The 23,717-nt window shown below is 44.0% G+C and overlaps 1 protein-coding gene and 1 long non-coding RNA gene across 2 annotated transcripts in view; one reads left to right on the forward strand and one right to left on the reverse strand.

Annotated features, from left to right (window-relative positions):
* LOC147253230 (uncharacterized) overlaps positions 1-6,836 on the forward strand; it is a 29,165-nt gene extending 22,329 nt beyond the window's left edge. Inside the window, exon 3 of the long non-coding RNA XR_015118536.1 lies at positions 6,299-6,836. This is a non-coding gene — a long non-coding RNA (uncharacterized LOC147253230). The remainder of the gene's footprint in view (positions 1-6,298) is intronic.
* Positions 1-21,609, reverse strand: part of grin2db (glutamate receptor, ionotropic, N-methyl D-aspartate 2D, b) — a 50,025-nt gene extending 28,416 nt beyond the window's left edge. Inside the window, exons 1-4 of the mRNA XM_086218289.1 lie at positions 21,351-21,609; positions 4,363-4,701; positions 3,836-4,042; positions 2,578-2,844 (exon numbers count right to left, since the gene is read on the reverse strand). Of these exons, the coding sequence (XP_086074415.1) occupies positions 2,578-2,844; positions 3,836-4,042; positions 4,363-4,650 (762 nt within the window). The 5' untranslated portion in view covers positions 4,651-4,701; positions 21,351-21,609. The remainder of the gene's footprint in view (positions 1-2,577; positions 2,845-3,835; positions 4,043-4,362; positions 4,702-21,350) is intronic.
* Positions 21,610-23,717: the final 2,108 nt, after the last annotated feature.

Raw genomic sequence — 23,717 nt, forward strand, 5'->3', positions numbered from 1 at the left:
GCAGCTGGAGAGACAGAGAGGCAACACTGAGAGACAGAAGTGACAGTAGAAGGGTGCTGTGCTGCAGGGGATGAGGAGGTTGAAATTGACCAAAGGGGGTCTATATGGGGTTAAAGGGGAATGGAGACTGAAAGCACATTTTGAGAATTGCACCTTCATTGAATTTTGAACTGTAATGGCTTGGCAAAACAATCTTGCCTGTATGCCAATAAACCTCCAGTGAATTAGGCAGGGAATGAGTGACACAGAGGGGGGAGGAATCAGCGAGAAAGAAAGGGAGACAGAATTAAGAAGGGGAGAATCTGAGTTATAAACAGACACACATTATCTAAAGACGGAAAATGGAAACCGGGAGGAACATGATACAGAAGTGCATGAGAAATACTGTCAAGGCAGGAAAGGGAATGGGACCCATACAGGAAGGAGATTCAAGAGATTGATCCAGAGACCTGCATCAGGCCATCTATAATGTAGAATACATTACCATAAATGTATGTGGCAGAGAGAGAAAGAGAGGAAGGCATGTAATGCAAACATACAGAGCATCACTAAACAATCACGAGGATTTCTTAGCCCTCAGTACGGAAATGCTAAAAGAAGAGTGTGTGTGTGGGGGGGGGGGGGGTGGGGGGATGAAAAGCAAGAACTGCATATAGGCAACACACTGCAGGCAGTATGTCATATCAACAGTGACTAGCAGAATGGAGCCTAAGAAATCCAACACACATGCAAACATGCACGATCACACGCACGCACAATCACACACACACACGCACACATGCACAATCACACACAAGCAAGAGCTGCAGTGTCCGTGCTGGGATGTAAGCTATGACATTGAAACCCAGACTAAACTGAGCCGAAGGAGTTGTCTGTGACCAAGGAATGACTGAAGGAGTAAAAGATAGCCGCACAGATAGACATGGAGGTGTGCAGGAAAACAGCAGAGCAGCATGAACTTGTCTCCAGGCAAAGAATCGCAAAAGGAGGGGGAGTGAAGTCAGTAAAAGAACAGAGAGCCGGGTGGAAAAATGAAACCAGAGTACTGCAGGGTCAAAGGGGAGGTTTAAGAAAGGATGAAGTGGGAGTTCTTGTGGAAGGAGTATGAAGGGATGTTCATAGAAAGTCAATGTGTGGAAATTTAGAATGAAAGTATGAAATAAGTGTAGAAAGGGAGAATAAGCAAGACAGTAGAAGAAGAAGAAGAAGAAGAAGAAGAAGCAGGCGATGGAGGGAATGATATACATCAGAGGTACAAGCCAAAACCACGAGTCGTTCTGCCCAAGGTTAGCCATCTCATTCGGACACGTGTCAAGAAGTACACAATCATTTTGCTGTGATTTCTCTTTAGAAGAAAAATGTTCTTCAAATAATCTTGTTAGAATCACTAAACTGACGTCGCTCCTTCGCTTCAAAATCAATCACCAAACAAATATTTTTTTCACATTTGAATGCAAAATAGTGAATGCAGGAGGAGGTTTATTGTGTAAGCTCCATTTTGAGAAAAGAAGGGATAACTGCACACTGTTTAAGAGGCTCCCAAAGTGAGTTTTATGTAGTACTAATTATTTATCCTCCAGCTGTTTAAATTTTAATTCAAATGTATGCACACTCATGGATTTAAGTTGCCTTTAGAACCATGATTTGTTCCAAGCTAACGGTCATGTCACCACTCATTCTTTCAGGGGGTTTTCACACCCTAATTTCCACACCAGGGGTTGTATTTGATTTACATTGTTGATCCGATTAAGTTTGGTTTCACATCCTAGTTTTACAACTGAACTAAAGAACTTTGCAAGAATGTCCGGTATTTTTTTTTTCTCTTCTGATGAAGCGGACCCCAGTTCAGTTTGATACAGACTTAAGAGCACCTCATAGACCAAAATTTGGCCCATGAGGAACTTTTCACACTTGCTTTTATGGTCTGGACCAAATTAGGTTGGTGTGACAGCTCAGAAATAATGACACCACAGAGAAGCAGATAAATGTTAAAACACAAAACTTGCATCAGACTCCACATACACATCATCCACTATTGTAACCGTGGCTCACAATGGAATTGGAGAGGTTTTTACGTATGCATCACCTTATTTCCCTCCTCGGGCGAGGGGCTACAGGGTAGATTCTTCTCCTCTTACCCACCTCGTAATCAATTAAGCTTTATTTGAAATTGCATTGAAGATCTCACACTTTCCAGAAGAGTCAAGCTGAAATTTGAGGAAGACATCTAAGATAATTCCCTTCATTTCTATTTTGACTTCCATTTGATCTTCATATGTTTATTCTGGGTGTATATATAAAACTGTATATGATACTGTCCAGCAGTGTAGAAATCAAACTGACATGTGGTTTTTGTTGTACCGTTGAACTCTTTATGCCTCGGAAGATGAGAAGGGAAGAGAAGAACAGAGGGAAAGAGGAGAGACGGGAGAGAGAGATGCGGAGGGACAGAGGGAGAGGCGAAGAAGGAAGGAGAAAGCTGGGAAGCCACCTGTCAGAGAGGGGGCCCCAATGTTACTTGCAAGCTTCCTCCCCTTTCCTCCCCCCCTTTCCCCTCCTCCCTCCCCCCTGTCTCACCTGCGCCTCGTTCTCCTTCAGCAGCCTGCGCGTGCGTGTACCGCTGGGGTCATCAGTCACATTCAGGATCACCACACTCTTCTTCTCCCAGCCAATGAACGAGCCGTCCGTCAGCCCCTCCACCACTGACAGAAAATCTTGGTAGCCATGGTGACGCGTGGACACCACAGAAAAAGCAGTCCAATCATACTCCTCCAGCACCTCAAATATGACCTCTAATTGGAGGGCAGTAGAGGAGCTGAACTGGAGAAAGATGGAACCTGATTCCTGATAGAAGGAGAGAGTAGCAGATTTGGTTAAAAGTCTAGTTGTAATGTCACTAATAAGCAGCTATAACAACAGTCAGCCCTTCCACTATAACTGCCTACAATTCTCTGGTCTCTTTATTTATGCACAACATCGAGGAATCGTGGGGCTTGAAGTTTTTATGGAGCAGTAGCACTCTTGCAGCCGCAGGGCTAAAACAGCTTGGATTGTTGCAAATTCTCTTATGAAGACCAGAAGGGAGTGTTTCTAAAAAGTGTGTACAGGGAAAGCGCGCGCGGGGGGGGGGGCGTGTGGGGGGACTAGGCAGCACTACATCATCAAAGGAAGTTCATCAAAGTGCTGCAATTGAATTCCTCAAGAGTAAATGGTTAAAACAGTTATTTGCTAGCACAAATGCAAAGCTTTTTGTCTCCTTTTTGCCCCGTTTGGTGGTGAAAAGCATGTGACACACGCATACTGTACAAATGTTCCACGCACACACACACACACAGACGCACACGCACACACACGCAGAATTCTTCACTCGCGTACACGCAACCATGTGCTCATTGCATTCCTCCCAGGAACATCACAGGCGGAGCAACAGCCCCAGTTGGTGCCATTTACAGATCAAACACTTCAGAGTTTCAGCAGATCAGCAGCCCTGACCTTCAGCTTCCCCTCCGTCCCACCAGCACTTCCTCAAACCTTTTCTTCACCAAGAGGATGCACAACATTTTGACATTGCAAGTTGTCACAGTTACATAAGCAGCACTCCCTTTGTACTGCATTTATAGTAGTACTGTCTATCCATACTGCTTCACTAAACAGCGTGCACCTCATTAGCATTGTTCCACTTGCCTCGTATGTGGGGCTAAGCAATCACATATTTAGGACATCTACCCCCTCCCATCCCTCTGATCCTCCACCTCTCTCTTTCTCACTCACACACACAAGCGTCAAGCATCTCCTCTTCATTCTCCCACCCCAATCCCAACCTCCCTCCTCCTACCTGTGGCATCCTCCCCAGCCCCGCTCCCCCTCCTACAGCCACTATGGGCAGTCCTGTTTGCGCTGAGACAAACTCCAGCATGGGGGCCAAAGGACCCCAGGCCGTCCGTGGGGGCCTCTCCTCTTCATAGACCAGACCTTGCAGGGGCCGCGCAGCCAGCAGCTCACACAGCTGGGACAGCACCGTCTTTGGACTACTGTCGTTCACCTTGAAGATGAAGGGAGGAATGAAGTAGGGAGACAGTGAGACAAATAGAGGTGACCATCTAGGGCGATGTGTCTTGACTTCATTCTATTCACAGGGAAGGTGTCTATAATATGCATGACATGTCTGGTTAACAATACAAGCTTTGGTCAAAGAGCAGAGGCAGACGCACACTCATTCAGAGGGGCCCACACACAACGGCAGCAATATGCTGCCCATTCAGCTCAAATAATGAGACTGAGAATGAATAATGGATGGTCATTGTCATTTCCTTCTTACAAGTATGGCTGAATGAGCAGAAAGTAAAGGAGACAGAGTCCAACCTGTAGCCAGATGACGTTAGCAGAGCCCCACTGGGTAACCACGCTCTCCCCCAGGGAACCGTATACCCGGCCAAAGCCGGGGTAGAGCACCCTTCCCCCAGACCCTGCAACCGCCGCCTCTGCCGGAACTGTAGCACCAGCGTGGATCACGGCAATGTTGAAGTTCATCATGGACCCTGCATCCCGCTCCCGCGGGCTGGGCCGGAGCAGGAGGTGGGGAGAGGCGTCCACCAGACCTGTCCACTCTGCCAGGACCAATAGGAGAGAGAGAGTAGGTATGGCGACCATGGCAACCTGCCGAGGGGGGAGGCAGATATATAGCGCACTAAGAGAGGGTGCCTGAAAGAAAGAAAGTGATAGCAAGGAGGAGAAGCGAAAAAAGAGGAGACAAAGTTAGACTCAAATGTTTTGTTTCCACTACAGAGGACATCAAATCAAGACAGTAAAGAAGGAGAACAGTAGAAGGTGGTAGAAAGACTGAAACTGATCAGAGATTGCATACAGGTAAGACAGTAATGAATTCTGAATCCAGTCACGGGGTAATAAGTTAGCTTTGAAAACCCTGGATGTGGGGGGGGGGGGGGGGGGGGGGGGTGCTGTGGTGGGGGGGGTGGGGGGTGAAAACAACAGAGAAAAGCAAAGCAAGACTGAGAGAAGATGAAATTGGAGCTATTTAGGCTGCAGGCTGAGAAGGAACAATATGTGAACAAGGGAAAATAGAAAGTGGCCGTTAGAGGGGAGGAGGGTGAGTGAGAGAGAGAGAGAGAGAGAGAGTTAATAGCAGATGGAGACAAAGATGGGGGCGGAGGTGGTTATTGTGCTGCATGAATGATAACAACAATTAAGATCACTGTAAACACGCTCGCCCTCACACAGCCCCATCCACACACCACACACGCATGTGTTTCTATACACTCACGCAAGATAAACGCACGGGTACACCACGCCCGTAGAGCAGCTTAATGATAGCGCAATATGAGGGTTAATACAGCACACACAAACAACTGCACAGAAAGATAATGACTACCTGGGAGGTAGCAGGGTTAATATGTGAGGCTAACACACACACACACACACACACACACACACACACACAGTACATCATTTTCAATTTACTTCTGGTGCCAACTGCCCTCCCTCCCTTTCTCCATTTCTTTCTCACTTTTCTAGCAGTTCTTTTTTTTCTGTGCTCCCCATCTCGTCTCTCTATTTTCAAGGCTTCAGGTACCCAAAACAATTGCACTGATTAACCAGCACCGGCTGACATAATATTCCCTCTAAAGTGACTCTCCGTCTGTTTCTCTTTCCCTCTTCTCGCTGTGTTTTTCACTCTGTCTTCATCTGACTCTCCTCTCTATGTCACAGTCTGACGGTTCTTTGACCCTGATCAGTCTTTTTGGATAGAAGAGAGAGCAGCCAAAAAAAGAAAAGGGAGCAGTGCGATGACAGCGAAGGGAATTAATAGAATCGAAAGGTCCTGTAAATACTGTAAATAATGGAATATGACTAGAATGTTTAGAAAGGGTGGAGTAGAGGAGACTGAAGTGGGACAGGATGGTGGGAGGTGATGTAAAATATGTGAGGAGAGAAGCAGGGGAAAAAAAATATCGATTACCAGGATGTGTGTACGTGTTTGGCCTAAACAAACACTCTCCTGAAGCTTGTGTTTTGACAGGTTTTATGGTTTGTGTGTGCATGTGTGGTGGTGGTGGGTTTTGCAAAAGAAAGAGTGATGAAATGAAATGGAATGAAAAAGGGCAAATAAGGGAGGTCGGCAAGAAAGAGATGGAGGTGTGGAGAGATGTGGAGAGACAGACCTGTTAGTAAGGAAGAGGGGAGAGGAGATGCGATAATGAAGAGGAGAGGGAGAAAAACAGGCCTTTACTGTTGGTGTTGTTTTTTTGTATTTTTTTTAACTCTTTTTTTTTTTTTTTAGTAAGGGAGATGTGGCAGCAGAGAATGGGAAAGACAGAGGAGAGGAAGAAGCAGCAGGTCTGTGGAACATCATCATTTGCTGGAGTTGATTTGAAACGTGTTGAGCTCGGAGCCATTAACTGTGAGGCCCGTCACTCTGTTTCACTCTCATGAGGCTTGTTTGAAGTGTGAACACAGTGTGTAACTGTATACAGTGTCCACACTCCTGCAGAGTTACTGAGAGTCTCACTTCAACCAGTCACGTTCAAGTCATTTTCATGACCAAATCCTGGTCTGTATGTTACATGTTCGAAGCTGAAATACTGCAAACTCAATATCCGAACGGCGAGGAGGTTTTACAGCAAACACACTCACAGCCAAGGAAAAGGAGAGTGGGAGAAAGAGAGATTACTGTTTCATTTCATTTGCTCCTCTAAATGAATCTTTTGTGGAAATGCAAATGTTCACATTTTTGTATGTTTTTAGTTTTTCCCTTCTGATAGCTTTACCAACACAGTTTTCCCTGTCGTTCAATAGAATATTAAACTACATTTAGGAAAGACGTTTCCACTCAATAAAGAGGGAATTGTTTTAAATGCGATCAGTTAGCAAGGACAGGTTTTGATTTCTGGAGCAGGTGCAGTACTGGACTAGATAAAGATATAGTCATATTTGCATTTTATTATCAGTCCTGTCTATGAATCATTTTGTAATACCTGCAGATTTTGAAGGGTTAATGTTTCATTTTTCACGAGTGACCAGCAACACGATTTGGGTGTTACTGCATTGTCTGTAAATGTAAAACACTTTACTTCCCACAAATACAGGGGGAAAAGATGTAAAGACACGGTAACAATTTTTACTCACGGATCAGCCAATAAAAGGACAATTTCCACAGCCAAATCACAATCTGTCGATGGATGACATCATCGGACAACAGGGCACCGCAAGCAGATGACAACTCACCCCCCCATCAGAGGTTTATTGTTCTTAAATACTCCGCAATAAGCATATATTTATATTTAGAGATTACACATGAATACACAAACTGTCTATCTACTCACAGATATACTGTAGTTTTGAAACCAAATTACTCCCATTCAAACGGTGTTGGTCTTAATTAATCATGACGTTTTGATCAAAGCTGTGTCATCAGCACTACAAGTACTATTTCTTGAATTTAACTGAACTGACTATAAAAGAAAAACCTTTCACATTTTACGAGAGTGCTTTCATTTGATGATATTTTCAGATGTTTTTAATTCTTCGCGCCGTACGCACCTTCAATCATCATTTTACTGTCTGACTCATTATATCACGACTTACACTGTATTGTACTGTGTTAGTCTTTCAATTTGTCAATCACTGTAATAAGCACCCTACAGTAACTACAGTCTAAATACTTTTCTCCACTGAGCCTGTTTGGTTTGAAACAAAGAAAATGGCATTAACAGAAGCCTGCAAGCACACCAGCAATGGTTAGAAGCAAACTAAAAACACCATGAGGAATATTTAAAGAGTCTTAAAGAGCAAGAATATTCTCAGGCTGGCTGTGGCAGCTAATCAACATGATGAGAGAGAAAACGTCCACACAGGCGAGCGAGTCTTCCAACATTTACAGCCAGTACTTCACAATCAAAACATCTCTGCTTAAACATTTCATTTATGCTGCATAATGCATTCACTGTGATTCTGCGTGTGTGTGTGTGTGTGTGTGTGTGTGTGTGTGTGTGTTGGTGTGGCTCTTCTGGTTTGGAAGAATATCAAAACAGGTTTGCAGTTTTTTTGTGTAGCTGAAGGCAAATTAACTACTTTGAAGGTATATCGTCCTATAGTGAGTTACTGCAACCACCAAAGAGACCACAAACTTTGCCTCTAAACATAAAAATAAAAAATGGATTCTTAGTATCAGGGTGATTTTAGGTAAACAATCACTGATTCACATCTCCTTTATCCTCATAATTGTACACGCCACAGCTGCAGCGAACAGCCTGCGGTGACTCTAGAAGAGTTGAGAGAGACAGACAGAGACAGGAGGGACCAGCTTGGCATCCACGCCTCTCTGAGCCCCTCTCCCACTGAACTCCAATGGAGGCAGCGTGCCAGTGCTGCATCAGATCTGCTGGGGGTGATGTGGGAAATGGGGGGGGGGGGGGGGGGGGGGGTGTGTCTTTAGAGGTCTGGAGTGTGGAGTTGTGGAAGTTCAGCGTTGTATTTAGCCCACATCGGTCTCTGCTGCTTCATTCCATTCTGTCATGCAGAGTAATGGACCTGCTCCCTGCCGCCTATGGCACGAGGCTGTACTGAGACCAAGCAGCTCTCCACAGCCAATAGAAAACTTCTGAAATATACGCCGACTGGTACTCATTCTTCATCTACTGTACACCATTAGAAGCAATTGCAGCATCCCTGTGAGTCTCAGTAAGGGCTAGAATAATAAACCCTCCCCTGAAAGATGAAGACTTCTCCAATTGTCCACATTTAAAACTGCAGCATGCTCAAGAACAGTACTAATGTAGCCTCCCCGTCACCTTCTTGGACCCATACACCTCCTATAGTAACAGATGAGATGCCAGCACTGTGCGATGCCCTCAGTATGCATATATGTGAGCGGATCAATGTGTGTGAGTGTCATGCAGAGTAATATGGCAGTGTGGGGGAGCAGAGGAATGAAGAGAAGAGTGCAGCTGGAGCTCAATGCTCCTCGTGTTAATTGGCCCATACTTCAATCACAGCCAGTGGAGTGTGTCCTCTCTAATGGAACAGATCCTCTCTCCCTCTCTTTCTCTCTCTGTCCTGCTGCACTCGGTCACCCACTCATCCACTTGCTCACACACACACACACACACACATACTCATGGACAGGAGCAAGCTTGCAGACACACTCCCACTCCCACCCTAACTCAGTCTGTCTTGATTTGTTTCACTCTTTCATTCATCCTTCCTTTTATTCACTCACTCTGCAGCATCTCACTGTCACCAACTGCCCCATGCACACACACACACACACACACACACACACACCCAAGCCCCCCAACACAACTCCTTTTCTCCAGTGTCCCATTCTTGCCTTCCACACGTCTTTGTCTTGTACTTCATTCACTCTCTACTTCCTCCCCTCCCTCACTTCCTCCTTCTCCCTATCTCTCTCTTTCTCCCTCTTTGATCCCTCCCGAGTAGAAGAGCCACCAGGCAGGCAAGCGGCTCTTGTTCCCATTGTGCATAGTGTGCAGAGTGATCAGTGAGTAGCGCAGTCGCAGCAGCATCGTGTACAGTACTGTGTGTGTGTGTGTGTGTGTGTGTGTGTGTGTGTGTGTGTGTGTGTGTGTGTGTGTCTTTGTGTTTTACTGCATGGCTGTAAACAGCAGTAGTAAAGCCTGCTGCTGCCTGCTTGCCTGCCTGGGACTGGATGTCTGTGGCCATCACTATTCATCCATCGACAAACAATGGAGTCATCTATCAAAGCCTTCAGTCAGCAGGTCCTCATACAAACACGTCACCCACAACATTTGTAACTTACACACGCCACAGGCTGAGAACTAGATTAGAGCTGGTTGCGTTCATAAATACGATGCAATTTTCTTTAAGTGGAAGAGCTGAGAATGTAGGAGGATTTATAGAAGATAAACCGTCGTTCCCAAATTTAAGACAATAGATGCACACTCGCAGCCACACAAATATTACAAGAGCCCAAGACGAGTTTTCATCAAGCAAGGAGAATTAAAATGGCCACTACATTCTTCTCTTTATTATTCACTTCAACAAATAAATACTAGAGGTTTTAAAAATTGTATTTTTTATTGTAGTGTTACAGAAGTGGGTGAAGTAAAACCTCTTTTTATCTTGGTGTGTCAAAGCTTCACTTTGAGCAAGTAGCCCTCCATTTGTCCTTTTACATGAACAAAATGAAACAGTCACCTTGACGTCTCTCACATTGATGTTTCTTCACAGCAAAAACAGTATTTTTATTCATACATTTCAAGTCCCTTTTATTTCCATGTGGTCATAGAAAATGCATCTGGCTCACGAGGTTGGCAGTATCTTGCTTTTACTGCTACTTTTTTTCTTTTATTGTGGGTCTGGATTAAACACTCCTGCCAGGAGACAGTGTCAATTAATTGGACTTCCCTTCCGCACATTCGAGGGGATAAATTTCATTACTTGAATGGGAGGACACTCCTTGTTTCTTTTCCCTCTATGGATTGATGGAAATGAGATGAAGTTGACCCCGGACCCTGTCACACTGTAGCACTAACAATTCTCTGACCTCATTTTTGAAAAGAAACAAGAAAAAAGATAGAGAACATCTTAAGTCGTACTCACCGTGGTTTCTAGCACACGAGCACCACTCTAAAGAGAAGAGCCGTGACTGGAAATCACAGCCATTACAGTTGATCATTACTGAAATATTTGACGTCTCTCACACTCATAAAATTCGGCACAGGATATATAATTACCTAAGTGGGGAATGTGTTTAATTTTGTTTTATTATAACCTGGCATGTGTCGAGTAATTGCAGAAATGTTCCACCATGAACTCATATCACCTTAGACAAGATAAAAATAAAGGTCTGTACGTGGTTTCACTTCATAATAGAACTAGTACCTTTTAAATGTTTCACTCTATGCATGCAATATCTCTCAATGCCCGTCATTCATTAAATTCCACACACAGACACACATACACACGCACAGACTGCATGAGCAACATCTATTTGTGTATGAATGCAAAGTTAATTGTCTCTTTTATGGATTTTCACCCACAACACACGTACAAAAATACTTATGCACATCCGTTCAGAAAACATCAGCTTTAATGGTTTACTGGCCTCATTAAGAGTTTCGATAGAAATTTCAGAATGGTTGTATGGGGTAGAAGTAATGAATTGCAACTTCTTACATCACTGTAATTTAGTATTTTTAGCTGCAGTACTTGTGAGTATTTTTTTCTGTTATTTTACTCTTATGGATGGATTACAGTATGTGCTCTACTTGGCTGATTTGAAAATCATAATTAACCAGCTAACACACTTTCAATTTAGTCTGATATTGCCAGACAAAATCACATCTGCCAGAGTGAAGAAGACATGAGCTAGCAGATTTGTCTGGTTCCCAGGTTACCAGCAATTTGGCTTATTTCCACATGTTTCATCTGCATTTTTGTAGCCAGTGAGGCCAGAAACTGATTGGAATGAGGCTGATGAAACAGAGTTGCGAGCAGTTGAATTGAATCTGTCCTAAGCTGGTGAGACAAACATTTATTGTGCGCGTCAATTTGTTTCGTTTTATACCTTTTTATATTTATCAGAGGAATGAAGTTTGTTTGAAGTTGATATTTTTTACGTAGACAGGAGTATTTTGAGAGTAACACTTGGATTTTTTTTTTTTTTTTTACTCACGTCCAGATTTTCAGTTGTCTGTCTCCCCCCGATGCTTTCAGGTATCTTAAATTCATGAGTATTAAAAGCAGGGTTCCATTTCAGCCTAACTGGCTTATGCAAACTCGACTTGAATGAATAAAAATGGTTTTGTAAGCAGACTACATAGTTTGTATGCCCACTGCCAATGCTTGTATAATAGAAGTCCTTACTTTAAGGCCAGCCAAGGAGCAAGGATATTTCATTTCCCCACCTCAGCTCTTGACATCTCATACATGGGGGGAGTAGAGGACTGCAGCGCTGCTTGCTGACCAACCCCCTCTTCTCCCACAGGGTGACTAAAATACCATATAATTATCTGGCTTTATTGTACATATAAATTGTTTTTTTGCCCCCCCCCCGAAATCCTCTGTCACGATGTCTTCCCACCACTTGGCACTTGGCGGGGGGGGGGGGGGGGGGGGGTTCTTATTATGTTTGTTTGTTTTAAAGGGAATAATTTCTCCCAGCTCAACCTTTTACAGGCATCCTGAGACTCTGAGGGCTCTCTGTTCGGAGGGGAAATAGCCTCAGTATTAGAGCGCTATTAATGCAACACAATCATCGAAGAATATGCAAAGCATTTACATAATGTTCTGTACATTCATGAATAAAATGCTCGGCTGATTGTTGTTTTTAAGCAACCATTGAGATTAAAATCAGGAACAAATTGAATGGAAGATTTCCAGTGATGTGACAAGGCGGTGGAAAATAAGTCTATGAATACTCACTTGGAATCATGCTAAAGCGCTGAGCGTCTACTTTATTTGTTAACAATAACAGTAAATGGATTATTTTCCCATTCCCTCTCAAGCCAGCAGTTGAAAGCCACCGTGTTGCTTTACTCTGCTTGCACCAGCGCTTCCATTAATTCCCTCATTGATTTGCCAGACAGTGGGATCACCTAGCCACATCTAAATCAGTCAATAATTAAAAGAGCAAGATGAAAAGCAGCAGACACTGCAGCCCTTCAGGACCTTTAAGGTGAAACATTCAGTAAAAACAAACTAGGAAGCTGCACAGGACTCTGAAAAAGCACCTTAGATCCGCATAGTAATGATTCACAATCTTATTCCGCAGATAAACAGATTAAACTGATGTGGGAAACCTTCGCTGATCACTATCGAGCCTTTGAACAAGGTCGCGCACAAGCAGGTTCGAGCTTTGCGCATATGATTACAAATGTCTAGAATCTCAGTCACACTGACACAAGCAAACATTTAAAAACAAAAACACAAACCAAAAAACAAAACCCAGACAGAAACAGTGAGCTCTCTCTTGCCACGTCGCTGCATAACAATGTTGGCTGTGAGGTGCGTTCGCAGCATATCTGGCTCTTGCCCCGCTCATAACCAAAGGTGTTAGAAACACTTCTGCCAGCCTGTCCTATCAATGTTAATGGATCAGTTTGGCTCAGGGAACGCTCGCCCATGTAGACAGCAGTCCGACAGGGGAGAGAATGCGACAACCGGGAATAAGGGAGGTTGTTTTTATGGAGCCTCAATGATTCTCAAGAGCGAGAGTTGGTGAGAGGTGAGAGTGAGGGACCTTGTCCTCATCTGGCTAAATATGTTATAGAAGCCCAAGACAAATCCGTCTCCTTATTTTCCGGTTTTGAGAAAAAGCAATTTCTCATCGAAAAAGGCGCTGACTCTGAGACGACCACAGGTCTTTGTTTCGCTTCCATATCATCATTCGCGGAAAACCATACATGCGTGGATACTCACTGCCACGAGCGCAGGTACATTTGTCTAATTTCAAGTCCAAAAAAAACAAAAAGCTCATTCTCTTAATGTAAGATAGAAACACTAACAAACAGCATCATTTCAGTAAGGTAAGAGTTTGTTTTTAAGATAATATAAACTTCTTCTTTTTTACCAGAAATATAAACAAGTCCATGTTGCTTTGTCACAATATTATACACACAACAAGCAATCCTGCTGAGATACATGAACACACACTATCATCGAGATCCGTTGTTCTCCTTCCGAACACTAAAAATAGGTCTTCCAGATCACTGATCCGTATCCAGGAACTTAATAGTATCTAATCAAAATACACAGCTTCAGTGAATTGATAATGGATATCAACAGTTATACTGAGGCAAAAAAAAAAAAAAGGTTATTAGGAGCAATATGTGATCTAAAAAAGCCCAATATGTTTTCTTTCTTTCTTTACACAGACTCACTCACTCAGATGGAATTTGATTGAAACTCCTCTATAATATGTCCAGAGAAGGATCCATCATAGTTTGATCCAGATGGCTCCAATGGCCTCCATAAGTTAATCACTCATTCCCTGTAATACTACCTAGCTGTCTGCCAAATGGCATCAAAATCTATCCATTAGTTTAGATATCCTGCTAACAAAGAAAGAAATGGACAGATGGTGATCGCATTAGCTCCTTGGTGGAGATAAAAATCTGGATTTTTTGACAGCTACAATAAGTCCCTCTTTGAAAATGTCGGCAAACTGTCTGGAAAACTACAATTACCAGCAGCAGCATCTTAATAAAATCTGAGAGTAACACAAAGGTAAGAGCTTATTAATTAGAAATGAGGGATATAGCTTTTTTTGTATTTGTTAAAGAACTGATATGAATGTATAAAAAAAAAATCTAATATAGTTCATTAAGCCTGAAATTCAGTTCCTGAGGGAGCCTTCCATATTGGAACAATAATAAGAGATTTTCTATTCCTCCGTCTTCTGCCAATGTGCAGTTTTACAGAAAGAAACAAGCTATAGATGATTCTTATTCCCCGACTGACATATACTTCTCATACCTTGACACATTTTGACTGCTGACTTCCTGCAGTTGTCCTCAGTAGAGTTACATAATGTCGCTGTGACTGTCAACTGATTTATACAGGAGTTACACAGGTTGGAGTTCATGGTCGTCCTTCCACTTCAGGTAGGCTGGCCATGGCCTCTGTTGCCTGACAGCTTCTATATGACACTGATCAGCCACAACATCAAAATCACCAACTGAAGTGAAAAGCATGAATTATCTCCAGGGGAGGAATGTGTGAGGTGGCAAGTGAACAGCTCTTGAAGTTGATGTTTTGGTAAAATGGGTAACTTCAAGTATCAGAGTAACTTTGACAAGGGACCTGTTGTCAGAATCAGGAGCTGAAACAGCCGGTTTTGTGGTGTCTTCCTGCTGTGCAGTGATTAGTACCCGTGGACCGCGATCCAAGGATAGAAACCTGGTGATAGGTGCCCAGGGCTCACTAGTGGGGGTGAAGGATCACTTGTCCAGTCCAATCCCACGGAAAAGTTCCTTTCTCGCAAACTGCTGAATAAATGGATGTGCTGCGAACATCTTGTCAGACACCACAGGACACATTCAGAGGTCTTATAGAGTTCACACTAGCGGTTTTGGGGTACAAGGGGGACATACACAGTATTTTATTAGCATCAGTGTGCGAGTTCCCCTCATCCCGATTTACAGTCCTCGATGCCAGTTTATGAATCTCTTAAATTTGGCACAAGAAAGAAATAAGTCCAAGAAGCATGTGAAGAAGAAATGTGTGGCGTGTACGTGCATGCAATAAAAAAGAGAGGGGGTCAGGAAAATGTGAAATCGATTATCTTAGATCAGCGCAAAGGCGAAAAAATCATTACAGATTGGAAGCAAGCCAAGATCATCAGTTCGGAAAACAACGGATTCCACGGTTGGAGATCATTCAAGATCATTCAAGATCAAGAAACAGGCGAGGAGAGTAATGGGGATGAGGGGGCGAACATGTGGCCTCACACCTGGCATGAGTCTTGGTGAAACTGTCGGCCAACAGGAAGCATGTGAAAGCAACATCATGTAACTCCTCTATGGAAGCCGGGAGGAAGTGTTGAAACATGTCAAGACACAAGAGGTAAATTTTCAGATTTTTAAAAATATAACTAAGAGATTGATATTTGAATTCAGATGATGCCGAGCACCCAGTGCCTACAGATAATCCTCCCGCTTTACCATTTTGAGTTTGTGTTTTTTCAAAATGTGTGAATGAGTCTCTCTTTCTGTGGGCTGCAGCCTTTTGCAGAGAATATGCACCGCTTGACACTGAACACATCACAACAATCAACTCAATAAGCACCAGACCAAGGTTGGCACTGTTTGTTGGGTTGTTAAAAAAAAAAAAGAACTAGATTGAAATTGCCATTACATGATTGAAAAAAGAGCATTCACTCCTAATCATCTTTTTAAAAGACGGACTGAAGAATGCTTTGATGTGGAAAAAAAAATGTCCAACATGAATAATGAAACCTGAATTGAGAACAAATCAATCCCAGTCCTGAGTCATACACACTACCAGCATTCAAAGCCTATTGTAGCTTGCTCTCTTGTCATAAACTAGGAGACTGTCTCAAATCGCAGGGCCAGTTTTAGAAGCTGGTGCTATTTACATGCAGAGATGAAGCACATCAGAACAAATGCAAGAGCATCAAACTATCTTCATCAGAGGATTGCTTCCATCTCTGCTCTAACGTTGGCGCTGCCTCGTAGCCCTCCCCCTTGTACTGTAGATAACACGCTGTGCAAATTCCATTCAGGTGCAAACGCTCATATTTGCATTTGTAACAGCTGTATAGTCGGCACCTGTTTATGAAGGAATTTCACATTCAAACTCGAAAGAAAGTAGAGGGAAGCTATTTTTATATGAAGTGATAAGGCAATAGAACAGGTTCAACTTTGCACCTGGTTCCAGCACCTATAAATCCAGTACAGTCGCTCCAGTACAAAGCCTACTATAAATGCCAGCTCCTGGCTTCTTTGAGAAGAGAATGACAAAGGCTTTTAACAAAGCTGAAGCTACACAGTGCAGGAAGTCTCACGGATCAAAAGCCATGACACAGCAGCCAAGGGTGACATGTGACACGGGCCGCAGACGCAGGCTACCGTAGGTTTTATAAATGCCCTCATTTCCTCTTTTTAATAACCACTTATGCTGTCATTTCCTGCCCCATCGATCATGTTGAAGGACCGCCCCACACAGCACACCGCAAAACATTCCTGCACATTTCTCCATCTACTTTCTTTCTTTCCATTCTCCCTTCCTGTGTCTTTGCATGTGTGTGTGTGTGAGTGAGAGAGAGAGAGAGATGCACTCACTCACACACACACACACACACACACACACACACACACACACACACGTATATATGCAGTACAGTGTGTGAGAGAGCATGAATCCCATGAGCAGGATCCTCTCTCATCCCAAACTGTGGCTGATGTGTGTGCAAAAATGTATTACTCGTTTGGTGTGTATTTTAAGTATGCTCTCAGTGTGTGTGTGTGTGTGTGTGTGTGTGTGTGTGAGAGAGAGAGAGAGAGAGAGAGAGAGAAAGAGAGAGAGAGAGAAAGACCGCATACCCATGGGTCTCTGCCTGACTGTATACTTTTCGAGAGTGCGTCTGACTGTGTATTGCATGCAGCCATGTGAAGCTGTGTGCCTGCTGGCTGCCTGCAGACTTGTATTCCCAAATCAAGCCGCAGGGCCTTTCCTCAGGTTTGTGCATATGTGTGTGCATTTGTGTGTGTGTGTGTGTGTGTGTGTGTGTGTGTGTGTGTGTGTGTGTGTGTGTGTGTGTGTGTGTGTGCGCGCGCGCACCTCTTTGATTGCACCTGTATATAGGGAGTATTCACTAAATTCTCTCTCTGTGTTTTACGTGTTTGTACCTGTATGTGTGATTTTCTTGTATATGAATGTGTCTGTCTGTCTCTCTGCCAGCCACCCATCTGTCCGTCTGACTCTGTCTCCACCTGTTTGCTAAATAATGTCAGTATCTATTTGAAATATCATATATCTTTTCTGTCACTGGTCCAGGTTTGATCTGCAAGCTGGCCCTGCGTGGCACCTGAATGTTGTTTAACCACAACAGCCTCAGCAAGAAGCCTTCAGATACAGATGATGATTCGTGTGGATGATTTGAGCATCATTTTACTTAATTATTGATTATTGCAGCACATTTTTCTTTAAAAAATGATTCAAATGTGCTAAAAGACATTTTAGCTCATTTGTGTGTGAGGTGTTTTGTGTATGACCCTACTGTCTTTATATATGGCGTCAAATGCCTACTCTAACCTACAGGTGTGATGTTGGCAGAGGTGGTTGGTGTTGCCTCCGCTGCCTCACATGCTGCCTGCTAACGGGCAGCTGCTTATTACAAACTCCCTGAAAAGCCTTAAACTGCTAATTTTGCCATCTGCAGTGCCAAAGCCACACACTGCTCGTCAGACGCTGTTGACGATCAGATCAGCAGAGGTTCGCTCGCGACGTTCCGCCATTTTACTTCTTTAGTGTAGCGATAGGTCAAGGCATACGAGGGACCCTGACATGGCTCAGAAGCTCAATCACGTGACGTCAGTGGGCACATCAAACTGCAGTTCTCTACCTACAGAGTGCACTATTAATAGCACCTGTGCTTTCCCGTCTGATCAGTCAAAATGTCTGCAGTGAAAAGGTTCACAGGTCAGGCTGAGAATGATTTTAAGAACGCCCTCTGCTGGATTACAAGGCAAACTACTACTAGTTGCACCTCTAGACTGTAAATCTTGAAGTAATTACATTTAAAGTTGCAAACAAAAGTTGAGGTTTCAGGTAAAAAGTTTCTGCCCTTGTCTTTTACTTCCCTCGGCCACAAGTCTCTCGCCTCCCTCAGAGAGACCACTCTCTAATGAAGTGAGCTACACGGACAGTTTCCCTTCATCACACAAGTGTATCCTGTGTATCCTGCAACTTGTCACATACATCATAACGTCACCATCACATCTAATTAGTGGAAAGTACTGCGAGTTGTCACCGATAGCTTGGCAGCTCTGACAGGACACATTGGCTTTGTATCGCTTGCGTTTACTTGCAGCTACTGTTCAAATCAGAATTCATTAAGACTCCTGGATTTTTTTTATTCCATTCACCTGGCTTCACCTTGAAAAATCAAGATGGCCTAAATACTGGATGTGGAAAAAAAACAAAAAGAAAACAAGAAACACTTGGATGCCATTTTTGACATTGAAACATTTGTCGTTTCTCTGATGTCTCCATGAGGTCTGGTTGACTCGACCCTGAATCAGCAAGCAGACGTTTTTAGCTTTGACACTTCTTAGAGAACCGACATGGTTTCTTCATAATGTAAGACCGCAGGAGTATTTTTAATCTTTATTTTCAATTTGAGGTGTGTTAGTGTGACTGTCGACTGATGAATGTTAAATTGCAAGGCACAGACCTTTTGTTATTTTGAACATTCTTGGTATTTACTATCATTTAAGGTCTAAAAAGAAAACCCTGCTTCACAATAAAACAAGGTCAGTTCCTTATAAAATTTGTTCAATTCAGAAGTCAGTCAGAATAATTTAGGTGAAATTTTGTCCCCAGCTGATTTCGATGGAGAACCTTCTGTCCCGGTATTATTGTTGTATTGATGCTGTTCAGAGATGTTGCATATTTGTATTTACTACTCAACAAGAGATAATTTTGATAGGAATAATGTGTCCAAAATCACCTTCCTGCCACTGTATCAAAACTGTTCCAGACCAAAGACAACAAGCAACACGTTCATCAATACAAGCCAGATTAGAGTCCAGAGAAGAAACCTGGGAGGGGGGTAATCGCTCCAAAACACCATCCTCTGATCTCCTTAAAGACTAATTGATGTTTTCAAGCTTTACCTTAATTAGTGGCATTATAAAGAACACTGGGATTTTTTGGGGGGGGGGGGGGGCGGCAGGATTGACTAGTGTTGCATCAAACTAATGATGAAAGTGGAGGCAGGAGAAAGAGAGGAAGTGTGAAGGAAGTCACAGGTTGCAGGGGTGAGAGAGGAGACGGAAGGATTTGAGGCAAGTAGAAGCAGGGGAATTGCGAGAAAAGAGACATGCGGTGGGGGGGGTTGAGGTATAGCTTGAAGGTTTTCTGTGCAAAAGTCAATTAATCAATAAGGTGAAATTGATGAAGAGCTAGTGTTTGGGGGGGCAAGCACATACATGTTGACATTATGCCTCTCATCTCTTCTCCTGTGTCTTCCAACTATGTCCCCCTCTGATATCCAATTCCAGCCAGCACACCCCCATACTCTCTCCCCTTTGTGCTGCTGCCTTTCCAATCTCTCACCCGGCTCTCCCCTAATGCCTTCTCTCCACCTTCTCCACCTCCTCCTCCTCACACCTTCCTTCATCTCTCTCTCTGTCTTTCTCCTTCCACACCTTCTGTCTCTCTCATCACCTCTCCCTCCCCTCATGCCCCCCCCCCCCCCCCACACACACACACACACCACTCACAGCTGGTACAGTACACATCTCTCTGGGCCACTGTACATCAGATCAGCAGCGAGGGGGGCTCTACCGATACTGAAGGCAACACTTTATGGGCAGCAGTGCATGCAGCACACTGCTGCAGTACGCCATGTGTGTAAATTTCACAGGGCTCGCAAACGAAAATGATGAACTGAGCACAGCACGTCACCTGTGGGTGAAAGAGCTGATTGAAATGGATATCAGCTGAGAGGAGCCAGACACACTAAAAAAAAACAGAAAACAGGCAAACAAACAACACAGTGATTTCCAAAATGCATCCATTGGTTATATATTTGATCTTGCACTCCTAATCACTGCAGCAAATCAGCAAGAGCTTCTCCATCTCACAGGTCAACAGCATCATCTTCAGTCTTGGTGGTCTTAGTCGTCCAGGCCTCTAATTTTTTTTTCCATTTTGTTGTTATTTTAATTTAAAAAAAGAGTTGAAATAATCGTGTGTCAGTCACCTTAAAGTACTGCAGGGCGAAAAAAAAAAAAGTTATAGGCACCTAAAGGGTTGCACACTGAGAAACAATCTCTCACTTTACCAAGCTGGAGAAGAAGAGGGGGGAAAAGACGCCTGCTGCAGCTGTCTGAGAGTGTTTGAGGCAAGTCAGCCCGTTGGGGAAGATTCCTCGGTGGCAACAGAGGGATAACAGTGTGTTGCCATACGCCCAAATATTCAGCGTATCGGGATATAAATAGATCAAGAGGAAAAACTGATTGGCAATCTTGCGGGCATAGCGGTGGCTATATAAGACCAGCAAGCAGACACACACGCGCGCACACACGCACACACAGTAACACTGACCACGCAGGCTGAGAAAATGAGCATCAACAGATATGATCGCCTCAATTAATGCATCCGCATCAGAGTGAGGGGGAACTGCAGTCAGCGCCGGTGTTTAAAGTCTTAAACGGAACCCAAACTCTGTCTTTATTAATAATGCATAGAAAATTCCTGGCAGACAAAATCATAGCCTACAGGTTTAGCCTATATGATTAATTGAAGTACCGGTAATGTGTGTGTGTCACTGGAATATCTATCCCGCCTGGATGCATGAAGGGACTGTGAGTTTTCAGGCGCAGCAATGACAGAGGGGTCAAAGCCCCGGTGCGCCGGCCGTTTCCACCTCTCCATCCCCGGCCATCCATCTCTCCATCACAAGGGGCCGTACAAATGCCGACACCCGAGCCCCCTTTCCCGTCTCAATGACGCGTAGCCCCCTCTCATTGCCCGAGCCGCAATTAATCCTAGCAGTGTGTGTGTCTATGTGTGTGTGTCTGTGTGTATGTGTGTGTGTGTGCGGGGTGAAGCGGCGACAAATGCCGCCGCACTGCAAATATCATTAAAATAAATGTACTTACTGTTTTTCACCAGCCTTTCCCCCCTCTTTTCCTGCGTCCCTCCATCCTTTTTCACATCCTTCCTTTTTGAGGTATCCGTTTTGCGGGTGTCCCCCCCACCGCCGCCGCCACCACACATAGAGAGACACACGCTGGGAAAATATAAATCTAAATATATATATATGTTCTACATGTATTCTCCGATCTTTACCTCTCTCCCTCCCTCTCTCCTCTCTCTCATACACACTCTCTCTCCCTCTTTCCCTGTTCTTTGGTTAAAATTCAGTATATGCGCCCCGTCACCTAGCAACCGTCAACCTCTCTCTCTCCCTCTCTCTCTCCGGCTTCCTCCCCCTCCCTCCCTCTCTCCATCACTGGCGACACGTGTTGAATGCTAAACTTAGCGGTCCGGAATAAAATTAATAAAGGGATGGGCGCTCTATCTCCCCCTTTAGATGCCTCCCCCCTCACCATCTCTTTCACTCTTGCGCGTATCATAATGCAATATAAATATTTACTAGAACCACTCAGCCCTCTCATTGCCCCCCCCTCATCCTGCTTCCTTGCATCCCTCCGCATTTTCCCTCGCTCCCTCCCCTCCCCTCCCCTCCATCCATCCATCCATCCATCTCTAGCTCCCTCCCTTGCCCGTCCTGCCTTTTCTCCTGCCTCCTATCGCCTCTTTCTGCTTCTCCAAGCAAAACGGAGGTGCCACACCAGCGTCTGTGGATCCACATGTGAGTGTCACCCTGCCTGGTGTGCCTTTGCATGGAGAGAGCTGCAGTGTGTGTGTGTGCGTGTGCGTGTGCGTGTGTGCGTGCGTGAATGAGAAATCTATATCACCGTGGCATGTCAGTGACGATGTGTGAACAGCCAATAAGAATACTGCAGTTTAGTTAGTCAACATAATGTTCAATTGTCAGTTGGAGTTGAAATGAAGTGAGTCAGTAAGTTATGTTAAATTAAATTTTTGTTTACAGTGGGTTTTTTAAGTGTAAGGCTCCTGGGAAGCAGAGGTTGTTGAGTACTTTAAATCTGGTGTGTGCCGTTATCTTCCTCCGACTGTAAACTGGGATCAGCACTGATCAATGAAACTGTAATTTACCGAAAATCAGCTGTAGGCTTCTCTGTAAATATCTTGTGATTAGCAGACCTTGGGCTGTCTGTGTTGAACACACGCTGAGCATGTAGGTGTAAATAAAATGCACATATATAACCAGACACGTACACTCTCACACACACACACACGCACACACGCACACACACACACGCACACGCACGCACACACACACACACACACACAGCACATTAATGTAACAGCAGCTGTTGGACACACAGGGCAAAGGTCTCTCAGGATTGATAGAATTGTCTTGTTCCCAAGGGGGGGAGTGGGGTTGGGGGGTGGGAAATGATGGACGAACACCTTCGTTCCATCTAATTGAACAATCATCAATATGACCCCAACATGCACACACGTGTAGAAAAAGCAGCCGCTCAAGTTGCATTATGCAGTGTGAGCTCAGATAAATGCCTTGAGGGGATTTCCCGCGTATCAGACGTCAGATCTGTCCTGTTTAACCGGCCCCTCTCTTTGATTCGCCTCAGGTGACAGCAGTGTGGGCGAGGTGTGAGAACATTTTGGCAGGAAAATTGTTGTGGCTAATTTTTGTCTGTGAATTTTAGCTTGTGTTTTCTTTCATTAAAGCAGCTACTTTCAGTTTGTGTTGATTTTGGCACCTCTTCTGGCCAGTCAAAAGAGCAGCAGTGATTTCCACAAGGATTTTATTTATTTATTTATTTATTGTAGTTGTATGACCTCCTCATGTTACAAAGTTCTTCAGCTGTCTGTGCACATATTTTGGAAGTTAGGGAAAGAAGGACACAACATATTTAGTTTGCTTCTTTATGACTATAATAGGAAGGTTATAGTAGTTAACTTGCATCAGCCAATCACCTGCTAGGCTGCATTCATACCAGATCTAGCCTGGTTGTAGCCTCACTGTGACAAAGACTCCGGTTCTCTCTTTCATTTGAAAGGGTATCATGGATAACCTGGGACTTCAAGTCCTTTTTAAATATTTTCAGGTAATACTTGACAGATAATTGGATGAACCATCTGTCGCTCATTGTCTATCTCATATAATTCAACTTCTATAAATCAACAAACTGATATCAAAGCTGAAACTAATTGAGTGAAAAAAGTCATCTTTTCCATTTAGAAAAAACATCCATTCATTTTCTACTCCTTATCTTGTTAAGGGTCTTGGGGTGGGGGGTGGAGCCTATCCCAGCAGCTTTCGGGCGTGAGACGGGGTTCACCTTGGACAGGTCGCCCGTCAATTGCAGGGCCAACACATAGAGACAGACAACCATTCACACTCACAGTCA

This window comes from Aulostomus chinensis, chromosome 11 (assembly GCF_037954235.1).
Source record: "Aulostomus chinensis isolate RoL2024-O1b breed Wild chromosome 11, RoL_Achi_v1.0, whole genome shotgun sequence".
Classification (NCBI taxonomy): Eukaryota; Metazoa; Chordata; class Actinopteri; order Syngnathiformes; family Aulostomidae; genus Aulostomus; species Aulostomus chinensis.